The 17,699-nt window shown below is 40.4% G+C and overlaps 1 protein-coding gene across 2 annotated transcripts; it reads right to left on the reverse strand.

Moving 5' to 3' along the window:
* Positions 1–2,181: 2,181 nt before the first annotated feature.
* Positions 2,182–17,241, reverse strand: LOC129860991 (peroxisome proliferator-activated receptor gamma-like). 2 transcript variants are annotated; one of them, XM_055931986.1, is made up of 8 exons: positions 17,046–17,241; positions 15,399–15,441; positions 13,923–14,736; positions 13,296–13,489; positions 12,841–12,979; positions 7,321–7,517; positions 6,328–6,805; positions 2,182–3,772 (listed from the first exon to the last, which is right to left on the reverse strand). In XM_055931986.1, exons 3-8 carry the CDS (start codon positions 14,719–14,721, stop codon positions 3,528–3,530), a joined length of 2,052 nt encoding a protein of 683 aa, XP_055787961.1. In that variant the 5' UTR covers positions 14,722–14,736; positions 15,399–15,441; positions 17,046–17,241; the 3' UTR covers positions 2,182–3,527. The 2 variants fall into 2 exon arrangements, with proteins under 2 accessions (XP_055787961.1, XP_055787959.1); XM_055931984.1 differs by lacking the exon at positions 15,399–15,441.
* Between the last annotated feature and the right edge of the window lie 458 nt (positions 17,242–17,699).

A 17,699-nucleotide genomic window follows, 5' to 3' on the forward strand; every position in this document is an offset into this window, starting at 1 on the left:
TCCATTCTTTGTTGCTACTGACTGGTAAGGATGTGGTTCACTCAAAACAATAACTGTCAATCAAAGTGTATGTTGCCTGTGCACGAACACAGGCATTGGTTGGCTATAAAAAATTGCGATGACACAGACTTTGGCCATCTACATTAAAATAAATATTCAAAAGATAGACATTTATATAACACAAAAATTATAACCCTGACACTGATTGTATATGCTGTAAAGAGCTTGTTTTAATGTAAATTGTCCCAGGCAGGTACAAAAGATGTTGAGACACTGTTCTCCACCATTAGACTCTGTGCACCTCAGTAGGATACATGTGCAAGACTTTGTAGCTGGGTACAATGTTTGCTGTTGCAGTAGTAGTGTGGTGCAATCTCACTGTGGATCCCGTCTAGACAGGCCACTAGGGGATTCCACCATTGGGAAATGGCACTAGGTGCTCCACAGCTATTGGCAGAGAGGATGGGACTAAATGATAACACAATCTCAACAAAGTTATTGGGTAACACTTAAGTTGAAGCTCCTTATGTTAAATTCACAACACCTTTTACAGTCATAGACCATTATGTTTTTGTGTTCTATAATGTGTGATGGCCCTGATGTTTTCCTTTCAGTTGGTCATCAGACCTAATTCGGGGACTGATGACGGGGCGTAAGTTTTAGTAATGTGTTTTCCTGTATCTTATGAATCATGTGTGTCTCAAAAAACTTCAGTGAAGGGAAAAATAGCCCTGGGGTCATCAAAAGTGGTGAAACACAAGACCAAAACCATCTCTGTCTTCTGACCTCTTGGCTTCTATTTCTGTGGAGTTTTGCTGCGTGTGTGTTTAACTGTTCTATTTCTGCTTTCTGACAGGCCAGAGAGCGACTCCTTAAAATAAGACAAGAAATAGAATACAAAGATCTAATTCTGATCTGGCCCTATGGTGACAAGAGCTCCACCTGGTGGGAATGCTGTGATCATGTTGCTGTCTACATAGCTTTGACACATGCTTCAAATTCACCCTCTTACACAGTGGTGGCTGTAGCAGATCCAGCGGGCTATAAGTGGGTTACACTATCCACTATCTACAAGCACACGCATGTACACAGCATCCTCTTGCACATACAACAAATCCATCTCTGCAACCCACCCCCACCCCCCCCCCCTCAAAACAATAACTGTCAATCAAAGTGTATGTTCCCTGTGCAGACAAGGCATGTTAGTCTATAAGAAATCACGATGACTCTGAGTTTGGGCATCAACATTAAAATAAATATTCAAAAGATAGACACTTATACAACATATATAAAGATTATAACCCTGTAGATAAGTGTACTGCAAGTCTACTACCTGTGCTGCACATTAATTTACTGTGGCAAAATAACTATTGTACCATTTCCCCAATTATGTTTTGAATAAACTAAAGAATTTTAACCATGTCATATCTCATTGTAGATAGAATACACTATGTATAGCAATAATCACAGCAACGAATCCCTTTGAAAACTGCCTTTGTAGCATCAATATGAGTCAGAAACAGTTATTCTAGTGTCAAAATGTACTAAAGTGTAAATAGGATAATTTTGGTCATAAAGTCAGTCTCGTCTAAAATGGAGTTTGTAACATCCGTGCAACACAACGGGTTGGTTGGGTTTTTATTTGACGATGTCCATTTGCCCACTAACATGGGGTGAACAGCTGGGGCGATTGTTCTCTATCCAATAGCATACAGTGAGACAGACATGCCCAGCAGCTCCGACTGTTTATATAAGACAACACGACTTGTTTACATAAGACAACACACCGCACATTTATTAACTTGAGAAATACTGCACCAAACATCTTAGTTAGATGTAAAATTGGGCAACTAAAATATAATCAGCAAAAACGTTAACATTTATTACCGATTTCATGAGTTATCATAGATTCATTCTGCGGTTTCTGAGGAAGTGAAATAGGCTTCTGCGTCTACCGTGGCTCATCGGGAACAAACATCATTAACCAAACGCGGAATCGACCAGGAAACACCTCCAAGACTGAAATCTCGTTTATCTAGTGAGCAACAGAAAAACACGTGCCAATCGTTACCTTAACATGAGCACCGACACGTTTTGCCTCAGCAACAGTGGTATATCAAGACATTGCATAACATCATGAAGTGATGGCATCTCTGACATATTCACCACCAGATGGCAACATTAAAATGTACTTTAAGTATTTATTAGGAAGGATATTAGTATTGTTTATACAGGTGATTTATACATAACACAGGATAGCATATTTCCATGGTAGTACATGTTACATTATACACTGAAATGTTTAGAGGGGGTGAAGTTAAGGAAATGGAAACTAATAGACGTTTTCACAGTCATCTAACCTCTCAAAAATGCTTCAAAGACATGGAAACATACATAAAAAATTACATCATGAACAATGTATTACGATAACACACATTGTGTTTCACAGTATATAACACCTGTAGGTATCGGCTTATTTTATTGTAGGATGCCCCAATAAATGTCATGTAATTAAAAGCAATTCTCCTTTCATCCCTTTAATTAAAAAGCATGGTAGGAGACAGAATAGCTGCAGTTACAGCAAGACGGTAGGAAGCTCAGTAATGAATCATTCATAGTGTATTATAAACTGGGTGGTTGGGCCCTGAATGCTGATTGGCTGAAAGCCGTGATATATCAGACCGTATACCACTGGTATGACAAAACATTTATTTTTACTGTTCAAATTATGTTGGTAACCAGTTTATAATAGCAATAAGGGACCTCGGGGGTTTGTGGTATGTGGCCAATATACCACTGCTAATGGCTGTATCCAGGCAATCTGCGCTGCGTCATGCATAAGAACAGCCTTTAGCCGTGGTATATTGGCCATAAACCACACCTCCTCGTGCCTTATTGTTTAAATAGAGTTCACAGATCCTTCTATTAAACAACAAGTCCCAAGAAAACAGACTCTCACTTGTCATGGAGGTCACCTGTGAAGCCAGACATTTGCTTTAACTGAGAGCCTGATGAAAACTAGCCTGGTCTCAGTGACTATTGCTGCTATGATATACATGACACAGAAGAGTTGACCAAAGCGCCAACAGATCTGGCTAGATAAAGACCTATAAGGTTCTGCATATTGTTATAATAAACACACTAGTTGGATAAAACTGTACTGTATAGCACAGGATGTTGGTGGTACCACCAATATGGGCAGCAGGTAGCCTGGCGGGTAAGAGCATTGGGCCAGTAACCAAAAGGTTGCTGGATTGAATCCCAGAGCTGACAAGGTAAAATCTGTCGCTCTGCCCCTGAGCAAGGCAGTTAACCCACTTTTCCATCGGCACAGATGACGTGGATGTTGATTAATGCAGCCCTCCGCACCTTTCTGATTTAGAGGGTTGGGTTAAATGCAGTTTCCATGTGTTTGATTCCATTTGCGCCATTATTATGAGCAGTCCTCCCCTCAGCAGCCTCCACTGATGTACAGTGTATAGTCTTCTTTTCTTCATAGCTGTTAAACTGAGTCTCCCACTACTCTATTACAGGTCCCTCATGATTTCCTGTAGTAGGGGGTGCAGACACATCTCTAGCTCCTGCTTCTTGAGCAGGTGGATGAGGCGGACGTGGTCAGCCACCAGCGGTCGCAGATCGGTCATCTTCTGCAGCAGCCTGGCAAACAGCTGGGGGCAGTCTGGGTGGATGGTCTTCAACTGCAGCTCCAAGGCCTGCAGTATTACCTCCTGGAGGTCCTCGATGGGCTTCACATTCACCAGGCCTGGACGGTCTAGAGTAGAGCACAACAAGGTCAAGGTTAGAGGTCACCAGAGAGTGGAAAGTGCAAGAGGAGAGAGAGGGAAATAGAGGAAGATTGGACATACAGTGTACATCAAATGATCTGAAGTTGCAATGTCCTGATGAGCAAAGTCCAAGGTCAATTGAAATGATACAGCATAAAATAGGTCACCATTGTTTTATATCTGGTCTCAAGCCCAATCAAGCCATCACAGAGCAATAAAACACCTAATCCGACAGTTGAGGTCAATGGAAGGCAGACCGTTGGGGATAGAAGAAGGATGCCATATTGATGCACAATCAACAAATCTGATCAAACAAAGTGGATATTCGTCAAATCCGTTCTGAACAGGCCCACAATGTGGTTACTAAAGCCTGATTTTGATATATATGGCTCTTTTTGCTGCATAACATTTAGAAGTTCCTTTTCAGGTTTAGAAAAAGTGACTGCTCATTGCTAAATCCGGTTTGTATAAGCTGGTAGAATAGCTAGCATACAGAAATCGGTGGTGGTAGCCAAAGTAATTTTGAACTGCAATGTTGATTGGTGATGATGACATGAACATGTATTGGGGTTGACATGCATACAAGCAATATACTCCGATGTTTACCTCAACATAGTGTGAAATGTACATACTGTTTAAACAATAGCCTTAATTAAGGTAGGCTAATTTTGCTAGGGGGCAATGAGAAGATTCTGGACATTTTCCCCACGGCATCTTTCCCCCACGCGTTTGGGATGAGATCCATTGACCTCTTTACCGCATCTATCTAACATACAGTTGAAGTCGGAAGTTTACATACACCTTAGCCAAATACATTTAAACTCAGTTTTTCACAATTCCTGACATTCAATCCTAGTAAAAATTCCCTGTCTCAGGTCAGTTAGGATCACCAGTTTATTTTAAGAATGTGAAATGTCAGAATAATAGTAGAGAGAGAGTGATTTATTTGAGCTTTTAATTCTTTCATCACATTCCCAGTGGGTCAGAAGTTTACATACACTCAATTAGTATGCGGTAGCATTGCCTTTACATTGTTCAACTTGGGTCAAACGTGTCGGGTAGCCTTCCACAAGTTTCCCACAATAAGTTGGGTGAATTTTGGCCCATTCCTCCTGACAGAGCTGGTGTAACTGAGTCAGGTTTGTAGGCATCCTTGCTTCCACACACTTTTTCAGTTCTGCCCACACATTTTCTATAGGATGGAGGTCAGGGTTTTGTGATGGCCACGCCAATACCTTGACTTTGTTGTCTTAAGCCATTTTGCCACAACTTTGGAAGTATGCTTGGGGTCATTGTCCATTTGGAAGACCCATTTGCGACCAAGCTTTAACTTCCTGACTGATGTCTTGAAATTTTGCTTCAATATATCCACATAATTTTCCATCCTTATGATGCCATCTATTTTGTGAAGTGCACCAGTCCCTCCTGCAGAAAAGCACCCCCACAACATGATGCTGCCACCCCCGTGCTTCACGGTTGGGATGGTGTTCTTCGGCTTACAAGCCTCCCCACTTTCCCACCAAACATGGACATTATGGCCAAACAGTTCTATTTTTCTTTCATCAGACCAGAGGACATTTCTCTAAAAAGTACTATCTTTGTCCTCATGTGCAGTTGCAAACTGTAGTCCGGCTTTTTTATGGCAGTTTTGGAGCAGTGGCTTCTTCCTTACTGAGCGGCCTTTCAGGTTATGTCGATATATGACTCGTTTTACTGTGGGTATAGATACTTTTGTACCTGTTTCCTCTAGCATCTTCACAAGGTCCTTTGCTGTTGTTCTGGGATTGATTTGCACTTTTCGCACCAAAGTACATTAATCTCTAGGAGACAGAACATGTCTCCTTCCTGAGCGGTATGACGGCTGTGTGGTCCCATGGTGTTTATACTTGCGTACTATTGTTTGTACAGATGAACGTGGTACCTTCAGACGTTTGGAAATTACTCCCAAGGATGAACCAGACTTGTGGAGGTCTACAATTTTTTCCCTGAGGTCTTGGCTGATATCTTTTGATTTCCCCATGATGTCAAGCAAAGAGGCACTGAGTTTGAAGGTAGGCTTTGAAATACATCCACAGGTACACCCCCAATTGACTCAAATTATGTCAATTAGCCTATCAGAAACTTCTAAAGCCACCTGCATTGCTTGCTGTTTGGAGTTTTAGGCTGGGTTTCTGTACAGCACTTTGAGATTTCAGCTGATGTAAGAAGGGCTATATAAATACATTTGATTTGATTTGATGACATAATTTTCGGGAATGTTCCAAGCTGTTTGAAGGCACAGTCAAGTGTATGTAAACTTCTGACACACTGGAATTGTGATACAGTGAATTATAAGTGAAATAATCTGTCTGTAAACAATTGTTGGAAAAATGACTTGTGTCATGCACAAAGTAGATGTCCTGACCGACTTGCCAAAACTATAGTTTGTTAACAATACATTTGTGGAGCGGTTGAAAAACAAGTTTTAATGACTCCAACTTATGTGTATGTAAACTTCCGACTTCAACTGTAAATGCATAAATGTAAAACGGAAAAACATCACCTCCACTGAGGATGATGACAGCGAGGAAGAGCGCCGTATCACTATCGTCCAGCTCCAGCACGTTGAATTTTACCGCAAACTGAAACTTTGGCTCCATCATCTCACAGAATGGCTTCCTCAGACTCTTGAGGAACTCCCGGGTCATGAAGATCTGTCCGTAGGCGAACAGTGTGCCGTCCTTGTTCATCAGCGGCGCCAGCATGATCAACATGACCTCGATGACCCCGTACTTCAGCAGGGTCACCTGGTCATTCATGTCCAGCTCTGTGAACCCAGGGATGCTCTTGGCAAACTCTATGATTTCTAGTACAGCCTCGACGGTGCGGAACTGAACCTGCCAGAAAAAGGAGAGTTCCAGCTCCCCAGCAGGCTCTTGAGGGGGCAGGACAGACCTCTGGTGCTCCAGGAAAGGGAACTGTCTACTGTTTATAAAGTCCTGACCCGCTGTCAGGGACTTCATGTCATGGATGACAAACGGCTGGAAGGAAAGAGAGACATCCCTTAAAAACAATGTATTATGAAGCATTGCCATCCATTGCCATTCATTCTCTTGGCAATTTGTAGTGATTCAGTATTAGGCCCCTTGCTGGGTGCACAACAGGTTAATCTAACTAGGAAATAAAAGATACATTCAAATCCTGACTTTTAGGTTAGTGAATATAAATCTGCTTCTCTAAAGTATAAATAACTGTCTATTAGTTATTTCCTCTTAGACAAGCTGAGATGACACAATATTACTCCTTCCTACTGTACACTGATATTTTGCTACCAGTTAATCAGGACAGAGTGCATTTACCAAAAACTGTGATATTCAAATATACAGAACCAAATGTCTGGTGTGTGTGAGAGAGAAAGAGGTCAAGTGGCTTTCAATGGCTCTGTTCTGACTCATATTACAAATGTTCCATTGACATCAATGCATAATTTATGCAAAACTTTAAAGATTATGTGGATGTAGTTGTACAGTATCTCAAGTAACAATTGGGCCCTAACTGAGTTTCCGTGGGTCTTCCCAGACAGGATGGCTCTGGCCCTGCTCTTGGTCAGGGGAAAGTGTCTGTGATAGGACAGACACAGCTGTCTGGACAAGGCTCTCAAGTCCGCTGACTCTGGGCTCCTGGGGGACACATCCATAAACTCAGCCAGCAGCTTCTCTCTCTCCTCCTGGGGCATCCGGCCGAAGCGGATGGCTGCGTGGGGACATCAGAATCATTATATTCTAGCCTGGGTGCCAGTCAGACTCTTTCTGTATTGAATAATGCTACACGTCATTGGCTGCCCAAACAATACAATGACAAAGACGTTGGCTAAAGAAGGAATATACTTCATCCTGCTGTGTAGAAACCTCTCCAAAGACTTAAGGCCCGGTTTCAGACAGACACCTGTTGTTGAAACAGTTCACATTGAATATGTTTAACACCCTTGATTAAGGCTGTGACAGTCATGGAATTTTGGATGACGGTCATTGGTCAGCCAAATGACTGTGTCACCTTTATAACCGATCGAATAGCAACAAAAATAAAGACGCACATTTTCTTCTCTACTCCGCTCCTGACTGTGCTGCCATAGAAATATAATTAATAAAACGGGTGTCCCCATTCAAGTCAATAATGGCATAATGGGTGGACTGGCGGCCATTGCGAGTGCACCCATAGAAGCAAAGCAGGAAGTAAAAGCAGAACCCATCAATATGTGCTGTGATTTGTTGATTCAACTCAACTTACATTAGACAAAATACATTCCATTGTATGAGCCACATCAGTTAACATCACTGAAGCAATCATTTGAATGAACATTCTACATTACCATGGAAATGATTGCTTAAGTGATAATGTCCGAGAAGCCGGTGTTTGGAGGATATATTGGCACGGGTGTTGTTTGTTTAGGGCTGACAAACCGTGCCAATATATCCTCCAAACAAATGATTGCTTAAGTGATAATGCTAGAGAAGTCGATGTTTGGAGGATATATTGTTGTTAGGTCTGAGACAAAGTCAAAATGTTGCATTTGTTTAAGCTGTTTTCTTGTGACATTTATTTGGATACATCCATAACAATGAGCTAATGAGGCACGACTTCGCCTGGCATAGAAAATGTGCTCTCTCGTCAGGACACTGTTGTTCAAAGTAGCTAGCCAACAACACAGCTACAGTAACATGATCACTTCAAACTGAAGCTGGAAAGACGTCAAATTAGCTGTGTTTCATTTTACATTTTTTCCACAAATCTTTTACATATTTTTTGTATATATCCATAAAAATGATGCCAGCTTATTCATGATTTCAACTGGCTGAGAAACGCTGCCTGCCTGTCTGTCTCGTCCCGACTCCCGACACATTCATTACTATGGGACAGCTGGAGATCTCATTTTAATATTGTTTCAATTTTGCAAGTGTCGGAGAGACAGACAGCAAGGTTTATACAAATCTCTGCTGTTGAAAATGAAATGTTAGTCTAAAAGAAATGTGAGATAATGTCTAGATGCTTTTTACAGTGGAGATCAAGTTTATATGTTGCTTGGCTGGGCTGATGAGACAGTGGATTACACAGTCAGATGGAACAGAGTAAATAGGCATTTTAACATCATAGATTTAGCCAGTGGTAACTTGTGGAATAGAGATCGGCTGGAATGCAGTTTTAACTAACCAATCAGCATTCAGTATTAGACCCACCCATTGTATAAATCCCAATACCATGCAGCCATTGTGAGTGTACCCATGAGTTTATCAGTCAAATTGCCATGATTAGAGGTTCCAAACCCATTCTATTCATTCTATTTCAATGTGTGCTCGTGCTGCAGGGAGGGGGGCGTTGCCTTGGAGCAACAAAGTTTCATTATGTTGTTAAGAGTCCATGTTATTGCAAATTAATAAAAAAGAAAACTGAAATATCACATTTACACTTCCATTCAAATGTTTGGGGTCACTTAGAAATGTCCTTGTTTTTGAAAGAAAAGCAAATTTTTTGTTGATTAAAATAACATCAAATTGATAAAAAATACAGTGTAGACATTGTTAATGTTGTAGGAAACGGCAGATTTTTATGGAATATCTGTCACGGCAGTCGTAGGGAGGAGACCAAGGCGCAGCGTGGTAAGCGTACATTCTTCTTGATTAAAGAACGAACACTGAACAAAACAAACAAAATAACAAAACGAACCATGAAGCTAATATGGATAGAGCAGACAGGAAACTAAACATAGATCAAGACCCCACAAAACCAAAAGGGAAAATGGCAACCTAAATATGATCCCCAATCAGAGACAACGTTACACAGCTGCCTCTGATTGGGAACCAATTCAGGCCACCATAGACATACATTTACCTAGACTTACCAAAACCCCTAGACATACAAAAAAACCTAGACAATACAAAACAAGCATACCCACCCTCGTCACACCCTGACCTAACCAAAATAATAAAGAAAACATAGATAACTAAGGTCAGGGCGTGACAATATCTACATAGGCCTACAGAAGCCCATTTTCAGCAACCATCACTCCTGTGTTCCAATGGCACCTTGTGTTAGCTAATCCAAGTTTATCATTTTAAAAGGCTAATTGACCTTTTGCAATTATGTTAGCACAGCTGAAAACTGTTGTTCTGATTAAAGAAGCAATAAAACTGGCCTTCTTTAGACTAGTTGAGTATCTGGAGCGTCAGCATTTGTGGGTTTGATTATAGGCTCAACATGGCCAGAAACAAATAACTTTCTTCTGAAACTCATCAGTCTATTCTTGTTCTGAGAAATGAAGGCTATTCCATGCGAGAAATTGCCAAAAAACGGAAGATCTCGTACAACGCTGTGTACTACTCCCTTCACAGAACAGCGCAAACTGTCTCTAACCAGAATAGAAAGAGGAGTGGGAGGCCCCGGTGCACAACTGAGCAAGAGGACAAGTACATTAGAGTGTCTAGTTTGAGAAACAGACGCCTCACAAGTCCTCACCTGGCAACTTCATTAAATAGTACCCGCAAAACACCAGTCTCAACGTCAACAGTGAAGATGCAACCCTGGGATGCTAGCCTTCTAGGCAGAGTTGCAAAGAAAAAGCCATATCTCAGACTGGCCAATAAAAATAAAAGATTAAGATGGGCAAAATAACACAGACACTGGACAGAGAAAGATTGGAAAAAAGTGTTATGGACAGACTAATCTAAGTTTGAGGTGTTCGGATCACAAAGAAGAACATTCGTAAGACGCAGAAAAAATGAAAAGATGCTGGAGAAGTGCTTGTCACCATCTTTCAAGCATGGTGGAGGCAATGTGCTGGTCTGGGGGTGCTTTGGTGGTGGTAAAGTGGGAGATTTCTACAGGGTAAAAGGGATTTTGAAGAAGGAAGGCTATCACTCCGTTTCGCAAAACACCATGCCATACTCTGTGGATGGCACTTAATTGGAGCCAAGGTTCTACTACAACAGGACAATGACCCAAAGCACAGCTAAAACCTACGCAATAACTATTTAGGGAAGAAGCAGTCAGCTGGTATCTGTCTATAATGGAGTGGCCAGCACAGTCACCGGATCTCAACCCTATTGAGCTGTTGTGGGAGCAGCTTGACCGTGTGGTACATAAGTGTCCATTAAGCCAATCCAACTCGTGGGAGGTGCTTCAGGAAGCATAGGGTGAAATCTCTTCAGATTACCACAACAAATTGACATCTAGAATGCCAAAGGCCTGCAAGGATGTAATTGATGCAAATTATTTGACAAAAGCAAAGTTTGAAGGAAACAATTATTATTTCAATTAAAAATCATTATATATAACCTTGTCAACGTCTTGACTATATTTCCAATTCATTTTGCAACTTGTTTCATGTATGTTTTTATGGAAAACAAGGACATTTCTAAGTGACCCCAAACTTTTGATCGGTAGTGTACATTAGTATTCAGACCCTTCACTCAGTATTTTGTTGAAGCACCTTCGGCAGCGATTACAGCCTTGAGTCTTCTTGGGTATAATTCTACAAGCTTGACACACCTATATTTGGGGAGTTTCTCCCATTCTTCTCTGCAAATCCTCTCAAGCTCTTGTCAGATTGGATGGGAAGCGTTGCTGCACATATATTTCAGGTCTCTCCAGAGATTTTGGATTGGGTTCAAGTCTGGGCTTTGGCCGGGCCACTCAAGGACGTTCAGAGACTTGTCCCGAAAGTACTCCTGCGTTGTCTTGGCTGTGTGCTTCTGGTCATTGGCCTGTTATAAGGTGAACCTTCACCCCAGTCTGAGGACCTGGGCGCTCTGGAGCAGGTTTTCATCAAGGATCTCTCTGTACTTTGCTCCGTTCATCTTTCCCCCAATCCTGACTAGTCTCCCAGTCCCTGCCGCTGAAAACATCCCCACAGCATGATTCTGCCACCACCATGATTCACTGTAGGGATGGTGCCATGTTTCCTCCAGATTTGACGCTTGGCATTCAGGCCAAAGAGTTCAATCTTGGTTTCATCAGACCAGATAATCTTGTTTCTCATGGTCTGAGAGTCCTTTAGGTGCCTTTTGGCAAACTCCAAGCAGGCTATCATGTGCCTTTTACTGAGGAGTGGATTCCGTCAGGCCACTCTACCATAAAAGCCTGATTGGTGGAGTGCTTTAGAGATGGTTGTCCTTCTGGAAGGCTCTCCCGTCTCCACAGAGGATCTCTGGAGCTCTGTCAGTGTGACCTCCTTCTCCCCTGATTGCTCAGTTTTGCCAGGCGGACAGCTCTAGGAAGAGTCTTGGTGATTCCAAACTTCTTCAATTTAAGAATGATGGAGGCCACTGTGTTCTTGGGGAACTTCAGTGCTGCAGAATGTTTTTAATACCCTTCCCCAGATCTGAGCCTCAACACAATCCTGTCTCGGAGCTCTACAGACAATTCCTTCGTCCTCATGGCTTGGTTATTTCTCTGACATGCACTGTCAACTGTGGGACTTAATATAGACAGGTGTGTGCCTTTCCAAATCATGTCCAATCAATTGAATTTACCACAGGCGGACTCCAATCAAGTTGTAGAACATCTCATGGATGCTACCTAGTGGTTATAGTGTTGGACTAGTAACCAAACCGAGGTTGCAAGTTCAAATCCCCGAGCTGACAAGGTACAAATCTGCCGTTCTGCCCCTGAACAGGCAGTTAACCCACTGTTCCTAGGCCGTCATTGAAAATAAGAATTTGTTCTTAACTGACTTGCCTAGTTAAATAAAGGTATAAAAATATAAAAAAATAAAGGATGATCAATGGAAACAGGATGCAACTGAGCTTAATTTCGAGCCTCATAGAAAAGGGTCTGAATACTTATTTAAGTAAGGTATTTCAGTTTATTATTTGTAATAAATGTGCTTACATTTCTAAAAACCTGTTTTCACTTTGTCATTAAGGGGTATTGTGTGTAGATTTATGAGGGGAAAAAATAATTTAATACGTTTTAGAATAAGGCTGTAATTTAACAAAATGTGGAAAAAGTCAAGGGATCTGAATACGTTCCGAATGCACTGTATATGACAAACATGACCCTTAAAAACAATGTAGTGGCTTACCATCGTGTGACATGCCCACAAGCAGACATTTCTGAAAGCGACAGTCCTGGCACTTATTCCGGCTCTTTTTGTGAATCCGACAATGCAGATTACAGTGGTCATACACCAGTTTTAACCGCATGGTTCTGCGGAAGAATCCCTAAGAGAAATGCAGAGAACATGTAGATTGTAGAATCATAAAGCAACAACAGACTATAATTATTTTACAGAATATAGAAAGAAATGTGATCAATGTATATAGTGAGCTTGACGAGAATACAAGGTTTACGGTGAGTGTTTATGTGTCAGGGATAAATCCTTACTAATATATGACCCCCTGGAGGTTAAATAGCAAGACGTTTGTTTTGTTTTTATCCTCAAATGTGTAACAATGCATTTGTATAGCTCCAAGCAAACACAATAGCCATACATACTGTCAAGCCACCAGAACCTCAGTTGGTAGGTCTCAGTCCTACCTTGCAGCCCTCACAGGCATGGACTCCATAGTGGAAACCTGAGGCCGTGTCCCCACACACTCTGCAGTCAATGTAGAGCAGAGTGCTGGGGTCTGTGTAAGTGGGGGACTTGGAGTGAAGAGTGGGTCTGGACAGTCTGACAACGCTACAGTTGCTAGACCAAAGAGAGGACATGGACTCCTCTTTTAACGAACCTAAACAAAGACAAATGAGAACACAATGAGATACAGATGTAGGATCTTCATTTGAGCCTGTTTGCTACAGCAGGAAAATAATCCTGCAGCAACAGGAAATGTGAAGTATTATGTGTTTTATAATTAATGGACATTTTTGTAGGGGTTGATACATTTTTTATAGGGGAATCAAGTCTGAAATGTCAAACTTTCAAACTTCAGAAGCCTTTTTAAACCTTAAATACACTGCATGTTTTACATTTCCTGCATTGCTGGAAAGTTCTCTTGCAACAGGGTGATCGAATTAAGATCCTACATCTGTATACATAGCATCACAGGCAAGAGAAAAGACTGTGTGGCAATTGCTTTACCATAAGATTACATTTATAGATCATTAAGTTATTACACTTTAGTAAATGCCAGATTTAGTAAAAGTCCCTTACAGTAGACTTACATTGGTACTCGCTGTATGTGTAGTTGTATGGGTAGTTGAATGAGTGGTTTCTGTCTGGGCTGTGGTTGAATGAGTGATTTATGTCTGGGCTGTGGTTGAATGAGTGATTTATGTCTGGGCTGTGGTTGAATGAGTGATTTATGTCTGGGCTGTGGTTGAATGAGTGATTTATGTCTGGGGTGTGGTTGAATGAGTGATTTATGTCTGGGCTGTGGTTGAATGAGTGATTTATGTCTGGGCTGTGGTTGAATGAGTGATTTATGTGTGGGCTGTGGTTGAATGAGTGATTTATGTCTGGGCTGTGGTTGAATGAGTGATTTATGTCTGGGCTGTGGTTGAATGAGTGGTTTATGTCTGGGCTGTGGTTGAATGAGTGGTTTATGTCTGGGCTGTGGTTGAATGAGTGGTTTATGTCTGGGCTGTGGTTGAATGAGTGATTTATGTCTGGGCTGTGGTTGAATGAGTGATTTATGTCTGGGCTGTGGTTGAATGTGTGGTTTATGTCTGGGCTGTGGTTGAATGAGTGGTTTATGTCTGGGCTGTGGTTGAATGAGTGGTTTATGTCTGGGCTGTGGTTGAATGAGTGGTTTATGTCTGGGCTGTGGTTGAATGAGTGGTTTCTGTGTGGGCTGTAGTTGAATGAGTGGTTTATGTCCGGGCTGTGGTGGTGGGGACTGTTGAGGCTGTGCTCTAGGGAGGAGAGGTAAGGGTGGTCCAGGGTTGACAGGGTCTTCATGTCAGAACTATTCATCCTGTTGTCCATCTCTGCCAGGTCCAATGTGCCCAGCTCAAAACTCATTATGGGCCACCATCTCTGGATAAGAAGACAGTAGTGAAGAGGTCAACTAACAGTATGAATCTCTCAATTTACTATAAATAAAGCTATCAAGGAGACCACAGAAGTGTAACGGAATTCCTCCTCCTCTTCATCCGCAGAAATCAAGATACGATAAAAACAAAACATATCTGAGTGTAGGATGATAAATGGCCGCCTGTCATCTATAGCTAGTCTTTCAAAATGAATGAGAAAACTTTCATAGGCAGCATGTGTGGGTGTGTTTGTGTGTGTGTGCGTGCGTACGTGCATATCTGCGTGCGTACGTACATGTCTTGCATAATGTATAAAGGATATTTAATGCTGAAACCCTCCTATTAAACACCAATGGTATTCACTAAGTTAATGGTTTATATTTAGGATAATGTTTTACTGCTTTGTCTTCCTATTTTATATTTGAAAATCATCTTATCAAATATTTTACATATGATCAGGATACACAGAAGGCCAGAGATAATTACAGACACCAGTAAAATTCTTAAGTACCGAAAGGGGCGACTAGATGTCTTCTGATAGATTACAAAAAATCCTTGTAAAATTCAACAATTCTAGTAGTTTATTGGTAAACTTGAAAAGTTTCCCATAATATACCCTTCCTTTGCAACCCTAATGATGAGTGCTGATAAATTATCTACACATACCTTAACAGAAGACTGACAAAGTCCTGTGGAACAGTCTTGTTACCTAATTGGTATGATTGAAAAGGTTAGTGTGTTAGAAGTTGGTAAACAGGGAACACCTAATCATATTGAGGTCTGGATACTACATTGTAAAAAGTAATTAGTTCTGCTAACAATTTTTTTGTTGTGGAAACCCGTTGCCTAGAACCATTCGAGTAACCTAACTCAAAGTATTTCAGTATTCAATACTTTCTAGTAATACAGTGACATCTCCATCCATATGACTATCTTTTAAAGTTGTAAATACTTAATTGTTATGTGTTTTATGAGCTTTTTGCGACTAAATTAAATTATGTACGCTTTAAGTTACTTGAAGAGGAAAATTTGTTGTAGTGAACATACAAATGTAGGGTCACTTCTACTTAAATTGTTAACCTTCATTAAAAAAAAATCTCAAGTAGTAAGTAGTTCTGATTAGTCATTTTCAGTGGTCATGTCTTAGTGTTTAACATGGTTTTAGGTATTTGACAATTTGTCATTTTAACCCGCCTTAGCAAGCATTGTTGAGCACAGTGATCATTCCTCTAGCAGTAACTGGAGGTCGAGCTGTAAGCATTACAGGATGCTGCATTATCCTCTGTCATTAAGACTGGTGAACATTACCTAGTGGATGGTGGGAATGGCTTGTCTCATTATTGAACGTCAATTTGATATCTGTTCATCACATCAACTACACCTCATAGCAAAACAAACTGCTTAATACCATTTTAGAAATATACTTTTATTTCTTCAAATATTAATACAACATTGTGTAAAAGTACCATGAAGTCTAAACATTTTAAAATACTCACAATTCTTTAAAAAAGAGCCACGTGCCACTATTATGAATTAATAACTTGTAAAAACTTAATAATTCTATATCAGCACAACACAGATAATCAAGTGTTTTTTACGTAAATATAAATGTCTTATTACTACTTTATTATTTTAAGTAAATACGTAAAACATAATAGAATCAAGTATGAACAACTTATTTAATAAATGTTAGATTGACTTTAAAATATTAAATAATCATAACTTGTAAAACTCAATAACTAGATTATCAGAAAGCAAATAAATAAAGATGTATTTACTCAATAACCTAATATTTGTTAACAGTACTCAAAAATATTAAAAGATAAGAAATCTTATTGACATATGAGTTAGTACCACTTTTATGATTTGAGTTCTACTGGCTGTTGGAGATGTTAGAGTAACCACTACACAATTTCTTTAATGTGTTAGGCAGTTACTTTATAATAATAGAATAATAATAATAAAAATACAATAGTATAAATTGACAACTTGGGTGGAATAAATTAAACATTTATCAAACTGTCAAAAGTTGACAGTAGCATATATGTTGTTTGAATTACAGACAAGCTAGCATTTAAATTGACAAAATTAATCCTTATTATAATCCAAAAAGGTTTTGTATGTCTATGCAAATAGGTCGAGATAAATTGTCAAATGAAACAAATGAAAGCCTTTGATGGATTTAAAACCGCTATCAGTTGTGTTCATGAATAGCCTTGACAGACAGTTGCACTTGTTCACCTTTTGAAAGTAGATAGCAGTCTACAGTCTCACGCAATCAGAATTATTCAAGGAAGATGTAGCTTAGCCTACCTGTCTTGATCTGCAACACAAAATATCAACTCGTTCTTCAATATTCACTTATGAAGCTTAATTCACATATTCAGCAATATGTCTTCCTTTTTCTTGATCACGGGATTGCTTAATAATAGGACAGGTTAAATGTGGGTCACGCAACCAGTGTTTGAATAACAGAAGTTCCCTTCGCGAACTGCATGGCTTCCCATCTTCCGTCCCGCCTCCATTTACGGGTTGGACTTTGGAGTAATTCTTCACTGAACACTGGGCACAAACCTGTTGCACTGAGGGATTATCTGATTTCATAGATAGTAGAATGGAATAGTAGAATGATGTAGGCTACTGTAGACTAGTTTATGAGATTGTATGATTCTCATATGAATATTGAAGTAAATAACTGTATTCAGAGTAGCAGTACATATAAATCCATAGGCTTACAGTAGACATAAACTCACAGGCCATTTTATTAGGTACAACACCTGGTTCACAAAAATGGATCACTCCAGACAGTGAGTCACATGGTCGTGGCTTGCTATATAAAACAGGCATCGAGGCATTCAGGAAAAGGAGGACCGAGCATGCCCCCATTCTCATTGACGGGGCAGTAGTGGAGCAGGTTGAGAGCTTCAAGATCCTTTGCGTCCACCTCACCAACAAACTAACATGGTC

The sequence above is a fragment of the Salvelinus fontinalis genome, chromosome 8 (genome assembly GCF_029448725.1).
Source record: "Salvelinus fontinalis isolate EN_2023a chromosome 8, ASM2944872v1, whole genome shotgun sequence".
NCBI classification, from domain to species: Eukaryota; Metazoa; Chordata; class Actinopteri; order Salmoniformes; family Salmonidae; genus Salvelinus; species Salvelinus fontinalis.